This window comes from Ammospiza nelsoni, chromosome 3 (assembly GCF_027579445.1).
Source record: "Ammospiza nelsoni isolate bAmmNel1 chromosome 3, bAmmNel1.pri, whole genome shotgun sequence".
Classification (NCBI taxonomy): Eukaryota; Metazoa; Chordata; class Aves; order Passeriformes; family Passerellidae; genus Ammospiza; species Ammospiza nelsoni.
Window position 1 is genome coordinate 90679449 of NC_080635.1, and position 20102 is coordinate 90699550.

Here is a 20102-nt window from a genome sequence, read left to right on the forward strand (position 1 = left end):
TGAAGAGGCTGTTGGAAATCAGCCCGTGGCATGCTGCACTTGTGGGTGGCTCTTCCAGTTCTGCCGCTTTCTGTAGCCCACAGCGCTGCTGCGTTTGCCAAGTGACTTGCTCCTTCTCACCGTTCTCCCGTGTTTTCCCTTGCAGCCACCTGGCAGCCGTGGCACACAAAACCCTGCCCGTGAAAGGCAGCGCCCCCGCCGTGGCACAGGTGCGGGGTTGGGGGCTGGGGGGCGGCCCAGGAAGGATCCGTGAGGGCTTTGCCAGCCCAGCCGGGTCACCACTGGGGGGAATACGAGCCCGCAGGCGCAGGAGCCAACAGCCAGGCTCTCCCGTGGGCGGAACCGCTTGGGGAAGGCAGGGATTGCTGTTCACAGCTGTGCCTTCCGGAAAGGGCTGCTCTGCTTGATCCTCCAAAAACACAACGCTCCCTAAGGACAACTGCTCCAGACCCAGTCAAACACCTTTTCATCACCTTTCCTTCTAAATGTTTTAAGAGTAAACATTTGAGCATTTAACTTGCTCGTTGACTTTTGATGGTTTCCTTTAGTGGTTATGTGGGAAGATAAAGAATTAGGAGAGAACTGAATCTGTCTCCTCCCTCTTGCCACCTACATATCCCAAGTTGTCGGTATTGCCTTTCTAGCTAAAGCACAGAGGCTGACAACTGTTAATGTGCCATTCCAAATAAATGCAAATTCTTCTTACTGATCTCCCAGGCAATGTTTGACCCCCCTAACAACTCAGTAAACGATATATTAATTACACTGCCTCTCTTATTTTCTTTCATCTATTTCAAAAGGAATTACCTATTTGATTTTGGTAGGAAATCACATTTAAGTGTTGAGCTGTGCTGTGGGGGAAACACATTCTGTGGAATTGGTGGAGCTGCAGTCTGTATTTGAGCTTTGATACTGTAGGAATTAATTCCTTTGACTGCATCAAACTTCAAGGAAAACCTCAGTTCCTTATCCTGTAAATAAAAATAAGTATCTTGCAATGTGACAGCTTTCAAGAGCTATGATTTTTGGAGCAAGCTTGATAGAGCCCTTCCCAAACAGCCAGCTGTGTAACAGCCAAGACATGAACGAGGGAGAGTGAAATTTTCAAAGCAGCCCATAGTTGCTTGTCAGCCTGTCACCCAGGCACAGCGAGGGGAGGGATTCCAGCAGTGTCCTCTGGCTGTACTAGCCCCTGGTGAATGATTTTCAGCTTTTAGTCATTGCATTGGTGCTCATGCATTTCTGCTTGCTCTGCCTCGAGGGCTGGGCTGGGCGTTCCTTTCCACCTTCCTTTGTTTGACAAAGCCTCCCTCTGTTGACAGTGCAGTGGGCTGCCAACAGCTGGTGTGAATTCCTGCAGCACTGGCATGTTCCTCAATACTCAGGTTTTGTGTAGATCCGAATCCCAGTGGGGGCTGAGGCTGCATAGCCTCATAGGAACAGGCTGCACAGGGTGTTCTCACCTCGGCATCTAACTGCTGTCCCAAGAACCACACCCAGTTCTCTAGCACTACCCTAAAATGACTTTTTTCCTTGTTTTCCAGGCACGGCTCTGTCTCTTCCACGCAGCACGCTCAGTTCTAGCCAACGGAATGAAACTTCTTGGCATTACACCTGTAAATCAAATGTAACGAGGCCATATCCCATGTCAAGTCATATCTCATAGTAAAATGATTTTTTCCACAATAATGTGGATCCTCTCCTGTGTGTCACTGCTGCTGCAGGCTGGAAACTCCATCTGTGCTGGTTTGTGTTCTCCGTGCTACCAGCAGGTGTGGCACAGTCATTTGCAGGGGCAAGGCTATCATACTCATTCTCTTCAGACCTTTGGTGGCAGCAGTGGATTTAAGACACTACTCTACCTGGAATTTCCCATGAAAAAGAACTGCTGTGTATTTGCCATGTAAATATCACATCCTTTTAGTAGAGGAAGTGTTGTTAACTGTGCTCCCCTAAGCAAAGTTCTCCACTCCCACAGTTGCCACTGTGTGCCAAGGCCTAATGGCACAATGGCTTCAAGGTCTGTCTGTTGTAACAAAAGGAGTTACTCAGACCCTGCAGAGATCTTTGCCTGGGTGTTGTGCTGCATTCCTCCTTCAGAAACCTCCGCCAAGCCCAACTGCCAGCTGTCACACCCTGCTCCTCAGCCCTTCCTCAGACCCACTGATGTGACAGCTGGCAAGAAGAGACTGCTGCCCAGCTGGTGGAACAGGAAGCAGTGTTCCCTCAGCACACAGGCAGACGTGGCAGGTGCTGCTTGGCACCCCTCAGCCTCACATTGCTGTAGAGAGGTGGGGCAGCACCCGTGAGGTCCTGCAGGTGCCTGGAAATACCTTCCACCATGGCAGCCTTGACTCCCAAGAGCAACACTGTAGTGGAACACTTGGCAAAAGGCAGAAGGGACCATCCTCTCCCACTTGAAGAGAATTTAGGCATGTTTGTTACTGCTGTGTTTAACATGCCCCACTTTCAAGTAAAACAATTCCTGTTTAAAGAAATGTAGCCAAGAGCATGAAACTCCACTGTGAATGTCAACAAGTTGCCCAAAGGTGCCAGGGTCAGTTCTCCCTCAACGCAGAGTTGAAATATCTGGAAGGCTCAGAAGATGAGGAAGGAGGTTGAAGTTGCACAGTTGGCACTGATAAATTAAAGGTGAGCATGCATTACAGAAACCCTTTTCAAGCATCTGTATGCAGAGAGATTGAGAGAGAAAAGATCTTCTAGACAGAAACTTCATTTACACTTGAGCCAGAGGTACAGGAACAAGTAAAAACCTTCCCCTATACTAAGCATAGAAGATCCCTTTAGCACCTACAGCTGAATTTAAAAAAAACACTTAAAGAGTAAAAGGAAAGCCACAGTTTCAGAGTCTTTCATCTGACTTTTTAAACCAAACAAGAAGGGCTACCTGTAGTCACTCTGAGGTAGGTGATGCTCAAAGCAAGGGTATTCCCTGTAGAGTTGAATCATCTCGTGCTTAGTGCCTAGGAGAGGAACTCTTCCTGTCATTAATCAAACTGCAATTGCCAAGTATCTTAAGTGAAAATGGTGGCAGTAGTTGCTTTTTTAATAGTTTTTTTTATGAAGCTTTTCAGGCATTTCTGCCCTCAAAGAGCAAGACAGTTTATCAAATACACAAAGAACCAATTTCCCTCCATTATATACATTATATACAATTGAGTGATCAGTTCCTTCATTGGGTTTTCCCTGTAAATGAGACTCTTCATTGTCGATGTGAATGAAGAATACCTTCCATAAAGTACCCAGCCAGCTCCTCAGCTGCAGTGTAGCCTCAGTGTCAGCCACTGGAAACTCCTCATGTAAAACAGAACTAACTTCTGCTTTTAGTCTTCCCACTTACACCATTTCATGACTAGCTTAAGGCTAATTTTGAAAAAAAAAAGCAGTCTTTTTAAAAGTCTATTTTTTTTCTTGTCCATCTGTCCACTTTCATGGACATCACACAGTAGCAAGTCTCTCTTTAGAGGTTTTAGTCTCTGAGGGCTGGATTTTTGTGGTGTCTTGTCGAGGTAATCCATAGAGGTAAATAGAAATACACACCAGGAGAGCACCCAGGGAGAAGGTAACAGCTGAAAGGAGACAAAATAGTTTAAATAAATACATTCATATAAGAAACCTTCAGCAAGCCATGTAAGTTATGCTGTCTGGACAACAGTATTGAAATTACCCAAAACTAAACAAGACAGCAAACTTGATAAGTCACAGCATTTAGCTTCATCCTCTGTCACTGGGATCTCTTGAGTGTTTACAATCCCCACACAGTTCCAGTTGGTCTCATAGTAAGAATGTGGTGGTGGTGGTCATAAAAGCAAGAGTAAAGCATCTCCTGCAGTCCCAGGCGCCATCTGTAGAGGCTTACATCACAATAAACTTTAATCATAAAAAGCCAGGGGATGTAATAAAATGCCCTGTGATAACACCTTTTTTGCCTTTCCATGTCTAGACAGAGTTATTAAGAAACTCTATTAATGAGGCTTTCACAGAAAGATTATTAGTCCAGGTTTGATTTGTGTCAACTGTCAAGAAAACACTGCCCAAGTAAGTTTTTAAAATGTTTTCATCCCTTGCTTTATGGTACTCTCTTGTAGACAAACACTGATTATGTTTTATGCAAACTTTCCTTAAGTTTTGTCTCACTAATACTACATCAAAAAGCTAGTTTTCCCACACCATCTTTGGGTTAAGGTAGGAAACTACCCACAAGTCAACAGTGAAGGACTGAGCAGGAGTGCTGGGCACAGTATCAGACACAGACTCGACTGGGGAGAAAATTGCAGAACAGCCCAGAGCCATCTGCTGTTTCCTCTCAAAGACATTCAGCACATCAGTCAGGTACAACCCCAGCTGCTCTTTGACTTTCTCTCGTGGTGTCTACAGCAGATGGAGAAAGTAAAAGTTAATGCAGTACTGGGTGTAACTCATTAGGGATGTGTAAAGCCCTTGAAGAAACAGCTGAGGAATTAATTTGGCACTGGCTGTACTTAACAAGAAATAATAACCTGTAAACAGCTGTATCACTCATAAACTGCATCAGAAAGTGATGCATGAAAATAAAGCTGTTTAAAGCAGAAAGGTTCTTTCTGTTTGAAATTGCAGATGCCTCTGAAAGAACAAAGCCTTTGAAAGCAGAGCCATCAGGCACCTTTGTGCACCACAACAGGGACCGATGATGCATTAGTGCACAGGAGTTCTGGAGAAGACCTGAAGCTAAAACCAGAAAAATGGCGAGGTTTGGCTTTGGTAGGAGCTGCGTGCAGCAGGCTGGGCAGGCAGGGAACATGCACAGCCATCAAATCAAAGGCAAAAAGGCACTTACTTATCTGGAGGCCAAAGAGGATGACTGATGCCACAGTAGAGAGAACAATGGCAGCCGCTGCAGAAAAGCCTTTCATGATGTTATCTGTGTACTTAACAACCACCGAGGTGTAGAGGCCACCCACGCTGGCCAGAACTGGAAGCAGATAGGGTGTTACCATAAGTACAGGTGTAGTAGGTTACTCTTGAAATGATGCATTTTACTCCACTAGTGTGCTCCTACTTTGGGCTACATTGTCCTAATTAATGATTTAATAGATCATTCAGGGGAATGGGATGTCTACATGGCATCCTGTAAATAAGATATAACTAATTTTAAATGATCTCCCTGCTAGTCAATTATTTAGGCTGCTGTTTCAGCACAATTTTATATTGGGTAAGTGAATAACTTCCAAGAAAATAGTACTTTTAAATAAAATTCCTCAAAACACAGTTAAGAGTGTGTCATACTGAAGTTGTAACGTCCTGCAATCAGTTGTATCATTGTTAAAGAAGAAAAACAATGTCAAAGACAAAACCCACAAGATACTTACAGACAACAAACCAGACGTAGTATGTGTAGCCATAGAAAAACCCTTTCTCAAGAACTTTGGCTCCATCTGACATGTACACAACAAATAAATTCACCACAATCCCAGATAAGTACAGCTGAATGTTCCTCACCCACAAGGAAGTATCTGAACTCTTTAACACCTTTTCAAAATAAACTCCTGAAAAAAAAAACAAACAGAAACCCGAAAATATTTCAGTGAGAAGAATGATTCATGGTTTATTGCATTTCAAAACCAGACAACCTCTTGGAGCCAGCAATCTCTCAAGGTCACTGTCTGTGGAAGACCACTGCTGAACACCAGTGATGGATCCAGGGTTGGTGCCGTCACTCCACAAGGCTCAACCCTTGTACAAACTCCTTTATATCTGGGTGAGCACGAGTATGCTACGGCAAAGGGACGGTGAATGTTCCTCTCTTACATTCTCAAGTTCTTCAGATTTGTAACTAACTGAGCCCTATAAGGAGTCACTGTTGTCTCATAGAATCTTTTGTTAACTTGTTTCAATTAGTTAGGTTTAAGTGCAGTTAAAACCTTCAGGCCTAAGCCATTGGTCAAGTCCAGGGCAAAGTTTAGCAAGGGGATCCGCTTTGACTCAGCGGGAAGGTCTCCCTCACTCCTTATCCTTACCCTTTATCCTTACCCTTTCCTTTCTCTACCCCTTTTTAATCCACAGCCTCCATGAAAATAATTTTGTGTTGATTTAAGTTTTAGATTTATTTTAGTCCGTTTTTTTTTGGAGGGTAGGGTCTGGGAGGATCTGTATTACCTCAGTACTGAAACTGAAAACTCAAGAGCTTTGTGCTGCCAGAGCACTTGGCAGAGCAGCTCGTTCTGAAACCACAGCTTCAGGGGATTACAAGTGCAAATCAAAACCAAGGCCTTCTGCTAATTGAAAATACAGGTTGGTTTTGAGGAAGTGGAATTCATTTGAATCTAAAGCTCTAGCTCTTGATACTACACTGAAGAGCATTATTTTTTGCTTTGCATTACTGAAACTCCCCAAATACTTCTTCATTATTCTACTTGGGAGGCATTTGTCAGACTAAGAGGCAGACATTTGGCAAGGCCCTCACCACCTGCCTTTTTAACCACTGCTCACCCAATCAGGACTCTTCCAAGCTCTGGAACTTCCTCTACATTTCAAAACAAAGAAAGCAGTTTGCAGGACTCTTACCAGTGACTTCCATGGCCTTCTGGTGAGAGCCCTATTGACTGGAAGTTTATTGGTGATTAGTATCACACACCATCCTTCGTACAATGTGAGAAACTCATATGGAACCAACAAAGGTGGCACAAAGATCCCTGTGTTAGAAGCCCTAGGCACACACCCCTTCCCCCCCACAAAAATCCCCGAATCAGCTGCAGGGAAGGTCTTTCTACTCTTTTATTAGTGAAAAATCCAATTTATAATTTAATAGAATACAGTGAGTACTTATGGTGAATAAATGAGAAGGCAGATTTATACACCAGGGGTTCAAATAAGTATAAAACTAAGGAAATATTGTATTATCTCATAAGAATATAAATTTTTGAAATTTAAAAAACAACAACAAACTAGTACTGTTAATGACTGCAGCCTTTAAAATAACCCAGAAAAATTACCTTGAGATTTCTGCCCCCTGAGAAGACCCAGAGAGCACAATGAGGTGTAATCAACATAACAGAAATTTGGCTTGAGTATGAACCATACTTGTAAATGCTATAAACTGAGAAAACAGTAGGCAAATCAACAAAACTATGCTACTAGATTTGTGAATACACATTTCACAAATCCACTAGGCAAGAAGAAGGAAAGAATGGGGGCTGATGAGGAGAACCTACTTCTCAGAACTGTTTTAAGTCACAAAGGATTTGCCATTAAATTATCCCTCCAATACTTTTAAAAGCATTGCTGGGGCCCTGGATACTTGGAAATTATCACAGGATCAGCAATTTGAAGAAAAAGCTTCTTTTCCATCTCTAAGTGACACACAACCATTTTTGCATTTTGCTGGACTAATGTTGACTCTGTAAAACATGGTCAGTCCAGAAACTGGAGGTCTAACGGCAAAATAACTGCTTCATGTGAGCGTGGGAAGGAAGAACAGGAAGGGAATTTGAAAAGAATTTATGCTTTCAACATGTAAAGCCCCAAGGGCACAAGGAGCTCTGTGGATGAAGCACACAGTCAGTCCCTCCCAGCTGCCCCAGAGCTTCAGCTGTCAGCAAGGAAACCCAAGCTGCAATCCTTTTGCAGGAGAAGAAAGCCCTAAGTGTCTAAGCTGCCTGCACCAGCCTGTCAGTGCTCTGAATTTGCAGGCCTTTGGAAGCACAGCTGTTGGCCCACATTATCTGGGAAAGCAGGAGTTTTAGGAGACTGAAGGCTGTATTTTGTCTTGCAGCTTTGGAGCACCTATTTAAATGAGGAAATTCATAACCTTCCAGGAAAAGCTGACTGAGCTCTACATAGTTTTATTTAGTATTTCTGCTTCAAAGTGCCTATTTTACTGAAATGACACCAAATAAGAATGACACTCTCCTCCTATACCTACCAGAATGTTTTTCCATGAGTAATGAGCATTTATGCACAGCACAAGATCATTCTTGCAAGATTTTCCAGTACTAGAGGTGGATAGTACCTTGTTTTTCACAGGGGAGAGGAGAAGAATCCAGTTTACAGTCAGGGGAATATGCCCCTGTGAGCCAAATTTCAAATTAACAAGTAATTTGCATTTCTTTGTTTCTGAGCACCAGTTCACTTGTCCCAAAGTTTTAGTGTCCTTCTCCAGAAGCCAGAGAAAAAACTACACTGAGAGGAGACACTGGTGGTAGAACAAAGCAAAAATAAACAAAACCAAAAATCCTTCACTGAGTTTATCCAGGCTTCCTGCTACTACCCTAACTCTCTGCCTTCCTCATGCTCCCTCTACATCCCATTTTCCACCTACAGAACTATGGCAGTGTGTATTTCAGGGCTGAGCTGGTACAGAACTGAGTGAGGAGCTCAGTTCCCCTTGTAAAAAAAATGCAAGTATTTCATGTGATCACCAAAGGGGAGCTATTCACTGCAAAGTAAACTTTATAAAATTGATGTACATTAATTAAATGCATGGAGTGAGTCATTATGCTGCTCCCTACAGTCTTATTCACAGCACTGAAAGACACTTCCAATTGCAAACCAGCCCTCTATGTTGCATTGTGTAAAACCAATGGTACATGCTCCTATCATTTGCTTGACAATGGGAGTAATTAGGTTATGACTCTGCCATAATTACCAAAAGTAGAAGGCAGTTATGGGCAGAGGGAATAAACTATTAGAGGAAGACAGTTAACAAATGAAGAATGTTCAGTTTCAAGCACTGAGAATTTTCCAGTTCTTTAGATACAGCCCACATACAGAAATAATAGCGTACCTGCAAATCCTGAGCAAAACACTGCCACAGCAATTGCTCCAAACCCTAGCCATGGGTTCTGCTCCACCTGCAACATCAACCATCATTTTAAAAAGGATACAACACTTCAGTCATTCACAATAATCAATTCTAGAGTGCTGTGGTTTAAATTCAGCCAGTAACCAACCCAGCTCCTCACTCATTCCCCCTAAGCCCCACAATGGGGAGAAGATTTGAAAACAAAAGGTAAACTTGTGGGTTGATACAAGCACAGTTTAATAACTACATCAAAATAAAAATTACTAATAATTCTACTATTAACAAAAAGAGAGAGAGAGATAAAACCCAAGAAAACTAAGTATAACTACATCAAAATAAAAGTTACTAATAATTCTAGTATTAACAAAAGGAGAGAAAGATATAAAATCCAAGAAAACTAAGTGATGCACAAAGTAATTGATCACCACCTTCTGGCAGATGCCCAGCCCACCCTGCAGCAGCAATCAGCTCCTCCTGGCCAAATTCCCTGATTTTCCATAGTGGGTGTAACATTGCATAGTATGGCATATCCCTCTGACCAGTTCAGCTCAGCTATCCTGGCCGTGCTCCCTCCTGGTTTCTTGTGCCCCTCCTCACTGGCAGAGCACGAAACACTGAAAAGCCCTGGCCTCATGGTTAAGCACTACTGAGCCACAATTTAAACACCAGTGTTACCAACATTGTTCTCATACTAAATCCAAAACACAGCACTGAACCAGCTACTAGGAAGGAATTTAATTCTCTCCCAGCCAAACCAAGGGCACAGAGCTATTTCATTAAGTAAAGCAAACTTATTAGCATTTCACTGCAGCACCACGTGCCCTTGCTGATCTAGGGCTGTCCCTCAGATCAGCTCAGTGTAGCTGGGTGGTGTTTCCCTTTCTGTGGGTGCTCTCACAGTGCTCAGAGGCACTGTCCCCTTGGCTGTGGCCAGCACTCCCAGAGGCATGACCTACCTTTCCCACTAATGCAGCTGAGCAGCAGCTCTGACCTAAGAAACAGAAGACACTTGTTTCTCCCTACAACAGTATTAGGTCAGTGCCTCTGAAGGGTGTGTATAAATGACATACCCACACTACACTGGAGTTTTGCTCCTAATTCCTTGCACTGCTTTGATTCCAAGTTCTCTGTTCCAACAATTACAAAGTTCAAGGCCAACTGCTGGAAACAATCTATTACTCAGACTAGGATGGTGCATTAGGTTATGGTGGCTGTGGTAATTTATACTAATTGTAGCAATCCCTTGCATTTCCAAAAAAGTGAGACCAGAGCAATACCACAAGCCTGCCTGAACTGGTACACAGAAAGGTGAAAGCCAAGGATCAAGCACCATTTATTCTTTACCTGAAGAGGGAAAATTTTAACTCTTACCTGTACTTTTGTAGCCTGAGCAGGCTCCCACTGAACAAGGGTAACACCGCCACACAGCATGAAGACAGAGAACCACTGCAACTTACTAAGGGTACGGCTCAACATCAGGACAGTACATAAAGCTGTACAAGGGATCTTCAACTGGTATGTCACCTAGAAAAGATGGGAATGTAGTGTAGAGGACATGGTTTCATAAACTCCTCTAAAACAAGAAAATAAGATAGAAAATTCAACTACAGAATGACAGATTTTTATATTCATTGATTTCCTACACATCCATGTCCAACTACAACAATGTGAATTTGAAGTGACTCTAGCAGTGAGTGGCTTGGCTCAGAAAGCCAGAGCTCTGCAGCACAGTGTATGTTCTGAACGGAACAAAGCACAGTTTCGCTTTTAACACTGAGGCTGAAGAGAGTGCTGCATGCCAGGCAGATACCTGACACATGCCTAATAAACCTGGAAAGAGAAATATATTTCCAGGTCTGCTACTGACAGAAACCTGTATTACCTGGTAGACTGCAGCATCCAAGTTGCTAAGAGCCACGAATGCCATATTGTTTTGGACAGCGTACACCACAGATGGAACACTTAATTTCAGCAGTTCTTTAGGACTTCCGAATACATTTTCTTTTAAAGATGTTATTAATCTTGTCAGACTTCCAGTTTCTCTGCAAAATATTAGGAGGGCATTCCTAAACTGGTATTTTAAAACAGAAATCAAATCAATGAATCCCTTGGGAGGGCTGAAAATTCGTCTTCCACGATCAGCTGTACTTTCTGTTCATAAAAGAAAAAAAAGGTTAACTGGCAAAAAACAAGTGAGGTTTTCAACAAGTAGAAAGCCCTGAAGGTGAGAGAAACATTATGGAATCAGGAAGTTGATGCATTAATGTGTAGCAGTGTGCCAATATAGGCAGTGGAACAGAAGGCTGTTGTTCACATCTCCCCTTTTTTACTGGGTATTAATGTTTGTGTGTGATGTTAAATGTCCATGATTTTCCAGATCCCCTTTAAACTAGGCCTCACAGTACAATCAAAAAAGGATTGTACCCTTGCACACTTCTTACCTAGAGAAACCTCTCATTCCTCAGTCAGCCATGGGCTCCCAGTCTCACCTGTGCTGTGGGAGAGGCTGGGCCAGCAGCAGCACACACATGAAGAGGCTGGCGGGTGTGTGGGGGCTCCCTGTCACCTGTCCCTGTCTTTGCCTTTCACACCTCTCCTCCAAGTAATTTCAGTGTGTGACGGAGCAGGCAATGGGGAAGAACGTGTTGCTGCTGGTTGCTTTTGCAGTTTGCTGCTCAGCTTTTCACAGCTGCCCTCTGCATTACTGGTACTCCCTCATTGCTTGTACATCAATCTGACATTTGCTGCTTACTTGTTGCTGCTGCTTCAGTCCTCTTCCCAGTTCTCCCACAGCTCCCATTTCCAATCTTCTCTCGCTTAGCACTGACAAATACCAACATCCCAAATCATTCCTGCCCCCTCTCACAGGCCTTTCAACTTGTAAGCTGTACTGCTCTTGAATTTAATTTTCCTTGTGTTTCTATTGCACACTTGTATGAATAGCTTTAACCACCTTGTTTCAGCATATTTTTTCCTTTCCTGATCAACCACTGACTCTGCACTCCAGTTGTTCAACTCTTCCTCTCTGAAGATTTACAGGCTTTACCCTCTCATGATCCTTCCATCCAAATTTCTCTCCTTCCTTGCCTTCCTCCCTACTTGCACCAAGCATTTACTCTTTTATTTTCCCCTGTAGGGAGAGCAGTTGTTAGGCAGAGGCAGCTGCAATGGATTCTTTTTGCATTTTTCCGTAACAGAAAGAACACACTGAAAACCAGACATGTCTGTCCACAGAGAATAACTGTGACAAGAAAATCCATGGACAAATAGCACTTAAAGTGAAGTCTGCAGTACAGGAAAGGGGAAGAGTTCATGCTACAGCTCACCATGGTTAATTGCACTAGATACAGAACTGTATAAAATGTTAGGAGCCATTGATGTTATGGGCAGATTTTTTTGGTTTGTTCAATTTCTGAATGTATTTATTACATTGTCTAGGATTGGGAGAAAAGATGTACAAGAAAATTGGGTCATTGCCAAGTACACCTGGACTAAAGTACTTCTATCTCAAATGTCTAACTGAAAATAAAATATTTAGCACAGATGTGGTTCTACTCTAAGAAAATAAGAAGTAAAAAAAAAACAAAACACAGAGGAATAACATCTTCTAACATCTTCTATTCATTGATACTAAGGTGGGCTGTCAAACAAGAAAATAATACTTAAACTATAAAACAATATTTAAAATAATTTAAAACTAATTTTTAAAATAATTTTTAAACAGCTTATGTTCCAGACCACGCTCAGTGAATTTGTTGATCACATTTTTAAAGTCACAGCAGCAATAGTAACTTCTGTCTACTTTGACTTCAAGAACAAAATCTCAGCAATGAAGAATAACATGTGCCTAATAATCACCACCTTCCCTTTAGATTCTGAGGACAAGAAGCTAAACTATCTAATAGTTCATCTGTGCAGTGGATGTGCTTTCTGAAGCAGGCACTTACCAGCAATCTCTAACTGTAGGTTGAATTCAGTACATGGCCAAAACACAACTTAAAGCAAACCTCCATGTACAGCTGATAATGTAAAATTAGGTTCAAAGAAGTACACTGCAAGATCGAATTAGAAAATAAACAATTATCTAGCTTGAATTCAGCTTTCTTGATGTTGATCTAGGTTTGAATTTTAAAACATTATCAATTTTCTTTGTAGAACGGTTCAGGTTAGAAGAGACCCTAAGATCATCTTGTTTCAACCTCCCTGCCATGGGCAGACACAATTTCCACTAGACCAGTGTGCTCCAAGCCCCATCCAGCCTGGCCTTGAACATCTACAGGGTTGGGGCATCCACAATATCTCTGGGCAGCCTGTCTCAGAGATTTACCACCCTCACACTAAAGAATTTATTCCTAATACCTATTTTCTTCCACTTTAAAGCCATTTCTCCTTTCATAAATTCATTACCCCATTGACAAAGCCAGTTTCTAAGTATGAAGATGTGAGAGATACTAATAACTATCACTTATGCAACAGAAAAACACATTTGTTAGAAAAGCTGAAGTTAAAACTAGAGTTTGCAAAACAGCTCTGCTTTTCTTCATCCATGACTAAGTAGTTATGTACCAGCTAAGAATGTAGCAAATGCTATTACCAGATGGTGAACAGGACTTTAAATAAGCATGAGAAATGGAGAGGATACTTCAGTTAACAATTAGCACAGCTTAAACTATCATAAGCTTCTCTTTTGAAAGACAATTCTTTGGCATTCATCCATTCAATGTGCCCTCCAGGAGATGCCTTAAGAGTAAACAGTGAAGGCATCATGTAATAATGTGTAAGAAAACAAACTTGGCAGCTGGAACTGTGGGAGAGTTGTACTCTAGTACCCTGTACACTGCAGTTACCAGTGCTATCTCTTTCAAAAAGCAAAGGTACCCACACAAATGTATGCTGCTGTACAATAAAAAAACAGGTCTGGTTACTGAACTACAAAGGCACCTTACCTGGGGTGAGACAAATTGGTTAGGATTTAAAACTGAAGGAAGCTGTAAAGGAGACAGGGAAAGAAGCTGTGCTGGAATTGATGCTGTTCAGCATATTCATAAGTGATCTGGAAGAGGAGGTTACTAGAAAGTTGGCAACTTCTGGACCCATCAGTATGCCAGACACTTTACCAAGGAGAGGTGAGCTTGGCCTGATGAACAGTGTCTGCTGGTGCCCATCTCTCCCTCAGCTATGGAGGAAAAACCCCACCAGCTGACCAGATCAGAATAGACCTTATAAGCCCCAAACAGCTCAGTGAATCTGATTCTTCCCATTTTAACTGGTAAATAAGGCTCAGGTGTCAATGAATGAGAAAGAACCATAAGAAATGACCACCCCTAAATTACAGCAACTCTCTCTCATCTAGTTATGGAGACCTGGCAAAAAAATGCAAGTAGTTCTTGGATGGCACCAGCTCAAGGATGGCATCAGCTTCAGAGAAATGAGCAGAACCCTTAGGAAAGGAACTGAGGCTGAGAGAGAACACACTTCATTCTCTGCCATGGCATATTCATATCCTGACTACAGCATGCAGCTCTGGATCCTGTTTCCAAAGGGATGTAACAATGCTGGAAATGCTCTAAGGATGGGTACTATGATGATCCCAGAAAAATTAAACTAGGGCTCCTGGCTTAGAAAATAAACCAGTGATGAAAACGCAGATCTACAGAGTTATGAAAAGCAAAATGAAGGAGGAAAGATTATTCATCACATCTGTCAACACAAAACAACAGGCTCCAAAAGTTACTGCCACAAGCTAAGGGAAGCTCAGCCCATGCTTGCCCCCTTGGCTACACTTCCATTCCACACATCCTCTGCTGACAAAGGGAAAATAATGGGCTACAGACACTTTTTGCTGTGCTGGGCTGTTCTGAAAACATCAACATGCTAAGACTTCTTTCTGAGTTAAACATAACTTAGTTTTTAATTATTTCAAGTAAAAAAGACCATTCATACATTTAATGAACAAAGTATTACAGACCCTTAACAAAAGGGATTGCTTACCCTGCTGCACTAGGTATACTACAAACAGCCTGAGTCCCAGGTGCACAAGATTTGACAAATTACCCACACAGGTGAGGCTGCCCACAGGTAGCTCTCTACCCTCACTATTGGGAAGCATGGGCTGCTTCAGTCTCCAGAGAGGAAGTGGAATCCTCATTGGTCACAACAGTGAGAGCCACAGCAGAACCACGTGTCAGCAGAGTCATTTCTGCCAGCATTTTGTGCTGACAGGGTGTCCAGGGTGCATGTAAAGAAAAACAGACATTCCCCACTGGACATATCTGCCTTTTCTAACACATTCCATTTAATGAAAGGTTAAAGAAAAAAAGCAGTTTGTCACAGTTGCCTCACCAAATTCAAATATCACCTCACTTCTAAAGCAAGTAAAATGCCATTTGTGTGTTAAGAGGCAAAGAGCTGATGAAAATCTGAAGTACATCATGTGACTGCATGAGCACATAACAGCCAGCCTTCTGATGTACCACAAGCCACAAAGAGAGACAGACACCCTAAAAGAACAAATTCTATCACAGCAGCAAGAACTGGGCTTTGGAAAATAGAAAAAAATAGAAAAAGAGAAAATATAGAAAAAATCTTTATATTCCTAGAATATAAAGATTCTTCCTAGGAAGCCAAAAAGGAGAAAAGGCAGCAGACTGATAGCCTCCATACCTGAGATGCTCTTGCATGGACTAAAGTTCTAGTTCTTAGCAGCAGTCTGCGATTACAGAAACTACTATTTTTTGATCACAGCCTTTCAGTATTGGCTAGCAGATTATTAGAGACAGCAAAATGTCTGTCTGTAACATTGTTTGGGAAAATTTACGAGTAGGAATTTTAACTAGTTAGAATTTTATGTAACTCAGCAGATGATGGCTCACAGTAGATGATCAAAGTCCGACTTTCATCTACACCAACATCTTAAAGACCAAAACATCATGGATAATCCATGCTGACACTCTGAAGTGATTCCAAAAATAGAAAATATGTAGAAAGGTACACCTGAATACTGTGCTGTGTACAAAGCCGTTTCAGTTGATGAGGACTCACAAGCTCTAACCTGCTCTAAATTACCCTTCCACAGCACCATTATCCAGCCACATTCTCAAACATACCTGCACTTCAGGACCCGAGAATCTGAGGTTAGAAGCAAGGACTGGTTTTCAAAACACTGATCAGCACTCCCACACTTACTTAGCCAGGATGCCCAGGCTCAGGAACAGCTTGATAACTTCAGTGACACACACAGCTGTTGTTGAAAAGTAGAGCTCTGTCTCCACTGTCCGGGTGTACCGCAGTGCCACCGTGTACGTGGCAGCAACCAGGGTCATCACCGTGAGGCAGTACAGCTTGAACAGCAAGCTGACATTTTCTGAAACAAACAGAGGGAGACTCAGTGTGACCCCCATTTTCATTTAAGAACTGAAACAGTGTGTTCTCCAGCTGGAGGTGTGTATCGAATACCACTGTGTCAGCAGACAATAATTACAATGTTAGGAAACACTTTCCATAAAAAAAATTTGGTTAAATTTTACAGCCTTCTCAAAGAAGCTTGTACAGGAACCCCAAGTGTTTGAAAATGAGATGCTCTCTTGCCCTTGTAATCATCCTTCATTCTAGAAAAAACTAATCATACATTAACATTTATCTAATAACAATCAAAAACTCTCTCAGTGCTTTCCTGCTCTCTAGCTGACAGTAGGCACTCACTCTGAAATGGCATCTGCTCCTCCTCATGTAATATACTGAACTCTGACACAAAGAGCATTGGCAGATTAGCAAAAGCAAAAAGAGAGGAAAAGTTCAATATAAGCAAAGAAATCTAGCAAATCTTAATAAAAAAGGCAGCGTTTCTGTCAGCCCTATTTTCCACTCAAGTTAGTAAAAGAAGATTTTGCTCTGAATGGTGATGGCTCTTCACACAAAGGACTGAAGGACTTTCTTGAAAAAATCCCTGTGGAAAGGTTTAAGGTTACGGCTCTTGAAGAAAATTAAATCACACAAGGACTGTGTATCATTTGTGTTATCCCCTCTGTCTTCCCCACTGATGTATTCCTACAACAGCAGCAACACTTGTAACAGTTTTGACCTGGACCAACTACCATCCTGCAAAATTTTGGAGTTAGCCTGTCCAAGGTCCCTGGAAGACGGCAGTTTTTCATCCATCCACACTCCTCCAAGGCCTGAGAGCTCCATCAGGCCACTCCAGTGCACTCCCAGGTCAGGAAATGCTGAGCCTGCATCTGAACCAGCTGGGAGAACAGCACACAACTCCAAATGGGATTTCTCTGCACAAAGGCAAAGCCCACCACGAGACATCAGCCAATGTGTGGCTTCTACAAAATCCTTTTTCGCACTGGCAGATTGTTATGCTTGGCATCTCTCTGGTGGGTATTGGTCATTCAGCAGCACCTTTGGGGCCACTGTCATGTTCTAAATACCCTAAAGAAAGGTGTTTTAATTGGTGTAAGTTTGTATTCCTCTGCTGATTAGGGATTGAGATAGAGGATAAGTAGTTTTGTAATAACTTTGTTCATTTAAAAAAGGAATGAGTCGACCAATGCTTTGGTTCATGTTACTTTCAAACCAGAGATGTTTTCAATTGCATAACATTTCTGCAAGGTACAGTTAATACCTCCTGCCACTGCAATCATTTAAATTAGCTACTTCCTCATAGATAAAAATCTTATCCACGTCAGTAACCACTTTTAAAAGGTAGAGGCAATTAGTTTTTGGACTAACAATGCTTAGAAGAGACTTACAAGCTGTAACCCATTTTTAAATTAAATTTGGATTGTGGGGAGGAAATACAAGGACAACCGGGAAATATAACTAACCCCATCTGGTTTTACAAAAACGTATCTTCAAATGATGTTTCAGTGCTGACAGAAATTATATTAATGCTGTGATTTGACACACGAAGATTTTAAGTCTATGCACCACCAAACTAAAGCTAAACTTCATCCTTGCCTCTAGTAACTACTCTTAAAAAAAAAAAAAGCCCCAATTTGACAATGGTTTGCAAACTTGGATAAGCCAAAGGCAGCAAGACATAACAAATCTAGTATCTAGACTAGATAGTTCCAGCATTATGTAAAAAGGTATTTGTAATTCCTTTTTGGCCTGGACATTTCTTCGGCTGGCTCCCATGTCTGCATCAGCACCAGTGCAGCAAGGGGAGCAGAAGAAAGCATAGCTGGGGCACCCATAACTTCTGCTGAATAAATCTGAACTTACACCTGCCTAAAGAAAAGAAAAGCTGGAAGAAGCTTTTGGTTTTTTTCCCAGTAAATCCCACCTGGATGAAATTATTTCTGGCAAAAAGGGACCAGACGGGCCAAAAGCCTCAGGATAAAAGTGTGAGCCTCCCACACATCTCCACGGCTGATCTCAGGGCTCTGCCAGGGCTCCTGGAAGGCAGCCCCGGGCCAAGCCTGGCACGGGAGCACAGCCCGCTGCCTGCCCGGTAATTTGGGGTGGCAGGCGCCCGGCACACACTGCCGGGAGCCTCCTGCCCCTCACCCTGCCGGGAACCTCCTGCCCCTCACTCTGCCGGGAACCTCCAGCCCCTCACTCTGCTGGGACCCTCCTGCCCCTCACTCTGCCGGGAACCTCCTGCCCCTCACCCTGCCGGGACCCTCCTGCCCCTCACCCTGCCGGGACCCTCCTGCCCCTCACCCTGCCGGGACCCTCCTGCCCCTCACCCTGCCGGGAACCTCCTGCCCCTCACCCTGCCGGGACCCTCCTGCCCCTCACCCTGCCGGGACCCTCCTGCCCCTCACTCTGCTGGGACCCTCCTGCCCCTCACCCTGCCGGGACCCTCATGCCCCTCACTCTGCTGGGACCCTCCTGCCCCTCACCCTGCCGGGACCCTCATGCCCCTCACCCTGCCGGGACCCTCCTGCCCCTCACCCTGCCGGGAACCTCCTGCCCCTCACCCTGCCGGGACCCTCCTGCCCCTCACCCCGCCAGGCCCCGCCAAGCCACCGCCGGGGCTGGGGAGCCCCGGGCAAGGCCCTCCATGGGCGAGCTGGAAGAAGGGCAGGCGGCGCCGTCCTGGCGGATTGAAGCCCTCCTGGCTTGCCCGAGGTTCTGGCTTCGGGACCATGTGGGCTCTGGCCTCGCTGTACACAGTATCCCTGAGAATCAGGAAATAAATTAGGTTGGGAAAAACGTCTGGGGTCATCGAGTCTGACCTTTGACCGGACATCGCCAAGTGAACTACACTGTACCCCGAAGTGCCGCATCCAGTCTTTCCTTAAACATCTCCAAGGATTGTGACTCCACCACCTTCCTGGGCAGTCCATTCCAGCAACTAAACATCTCCAAGGATTGTGACTCCACCACCTTCCTGGGCAGTCCATTCCAGCAACTAATCATCCCTTCTGTGGAGAAATTCCTCCTAATGTGCAACCTAAGCACACTCCAATATGCACCTGGGTGCGGCGGCGTTTCCAGGGACACCTGCGGTGCCCACAGGGTGGGCGCAGGGGATGTCCCTGCGCACTGACCGCCCGCGCCTCGGGATAAGCCCCAAAGATGCTGCGGCACGGTCAGAGGGGAACTGGTGGAGGGGGAGACGCGACTGTGGCGAATCCTAAAGGTGGAGGCGTCCCGGGGACCCGGCAAGCCCCGTACCGGGAGCACCCGCCCCCCACACGCCGGGAAGGCAGCGGTGCCACACCGCGAGGAGAAGCTCCCGGGCGGCGGGAGGAGAGCGGGAGGGCGGGAAAGCAGGCGGGGAGAGCCCCTCCCCAGCGCGATTCCGCAGCTCCGCGTAGCCCCTTCCACCCCTTCTCTCCCGCGGTGGTGGCGCCCGGTGCCACAGCCCCCAGCGCGGAGGACAGTTCCACTCCCTCTGGCACGGGGGAGGCAGGGGGAGTCTGCGCGCAGGTCGCGTTTCCTCTTGGGAAAGCGGGTGGAAATTGCCCCCGTTCTCCGGCCGTGCCGCCCACCGGGAGCCGCGGGACCCGCCGGGCACCCGCACCGCCGGCCTTACCTTTCGGAGGCGACATGGTGCTCGCCGAAGGCTTCAGGACTGCCGGGCCGGGGCCGCCCGCCGTGCCCCGCCGCTCCTCCCATCGCACCATAGAGTGCGGCGGGGCCGCCCAGAGCGCCCCGCCGGCCGCGCCGAACCATCGAGTCGAGCTCCGTCCCGTCTGGATATCCTGGAGAGCATCCTGCTCCACCCGGCCGCGTTCCGCCGCTGTTTCACTGGCAGCAAACATCCAGGAATCTCACACGCGTCTTTCTCATTGCCAGGAGCAAGCTCGTAGCCACCGACACGCTTCTGCCGCGAGAAAAACCGAGA

At 44.7% G+C, this 20102-nt stretch overlaps 2 protein-coding genes across 3 annotated transcripts in view; one reads left to right on the forward strand and one right to left on the reverse strand.

Annotated features, from left to right (window-relative positions):
* RARS2 (arginyl-tRNA synthetase 2, mitochondrial) overlaps nt 1-1689 on the forward strand; it is a 29411-nt gene extending 27722 nt beyond the window's left edge. For both annotated transcript variants that reach the window (XM_059468261.1, XM_059468262.1), the window contains 2 exons: nt 146-209; nt 1545-1689. In XM_059468261.1, the coding sequence (XP_059324244.1) occupies nt 146-209; nt 1545-1631 (151 nt within the window). In that variant the 3' untranslated portion in view covers nt 1632-1689. The remainder of the gene's footprint in view (nt 1-145; nt 210-1544) is intronic.
* Nucleotides 1690-3035: 1346 nt separating this feature from the next.
* SLC35A1 (solute carrier family 35 member A1) lies at nt 3036-20019 on the reverse strand. The gene is made up of 8 exons (XM_059468337.1): nt 19791-20019; nt 15986-16163; nt 10683-10842; nt 10172-10324; nt 8783-8849; nt 5370-5546; nt 4838-4972; nt 3036-3590 (listed from the first exon to the last, which is right to left on the reverse strand). The coding sequence occupies exons 1-8, from the start codon at nt 20017-20019 to the stop codon at nt 3460-3462; spliced, it is 1230 nt and encodes a 409-aa protein (XP_059324320.1). The 3' UTR covers nt 3036-3459.
* Between the last annotated feature and the right edge of the window lie 83 nt (nt 20020-20102).

Bases quoted from the DNA above. Each gene is read 5' to 3' on its own strand.
- SLC35A1 (XM_059468337.1), bottom strand. From the start codon at position 20,019: ATGTTTGCTGCCAGTGAAACAGCGGCGGAACGCGGCCGGGTGGAGCAG. The intron at 5,547-8,782 runs GTACGCTATTAT...TTTTTTTTTCAG, and splicing joins GTTTTGCTCAGGATTTGCAG to GAGTTTATTTTGAAAAGGTG. The intron at 3,591-4,837 runs GTAAGTGCCTTT...GTCTCCTTTCAG, and splicing joins CCTCTTTGGCCTCCAGATAA to CTGTTACCTTCTCCCTGGGT.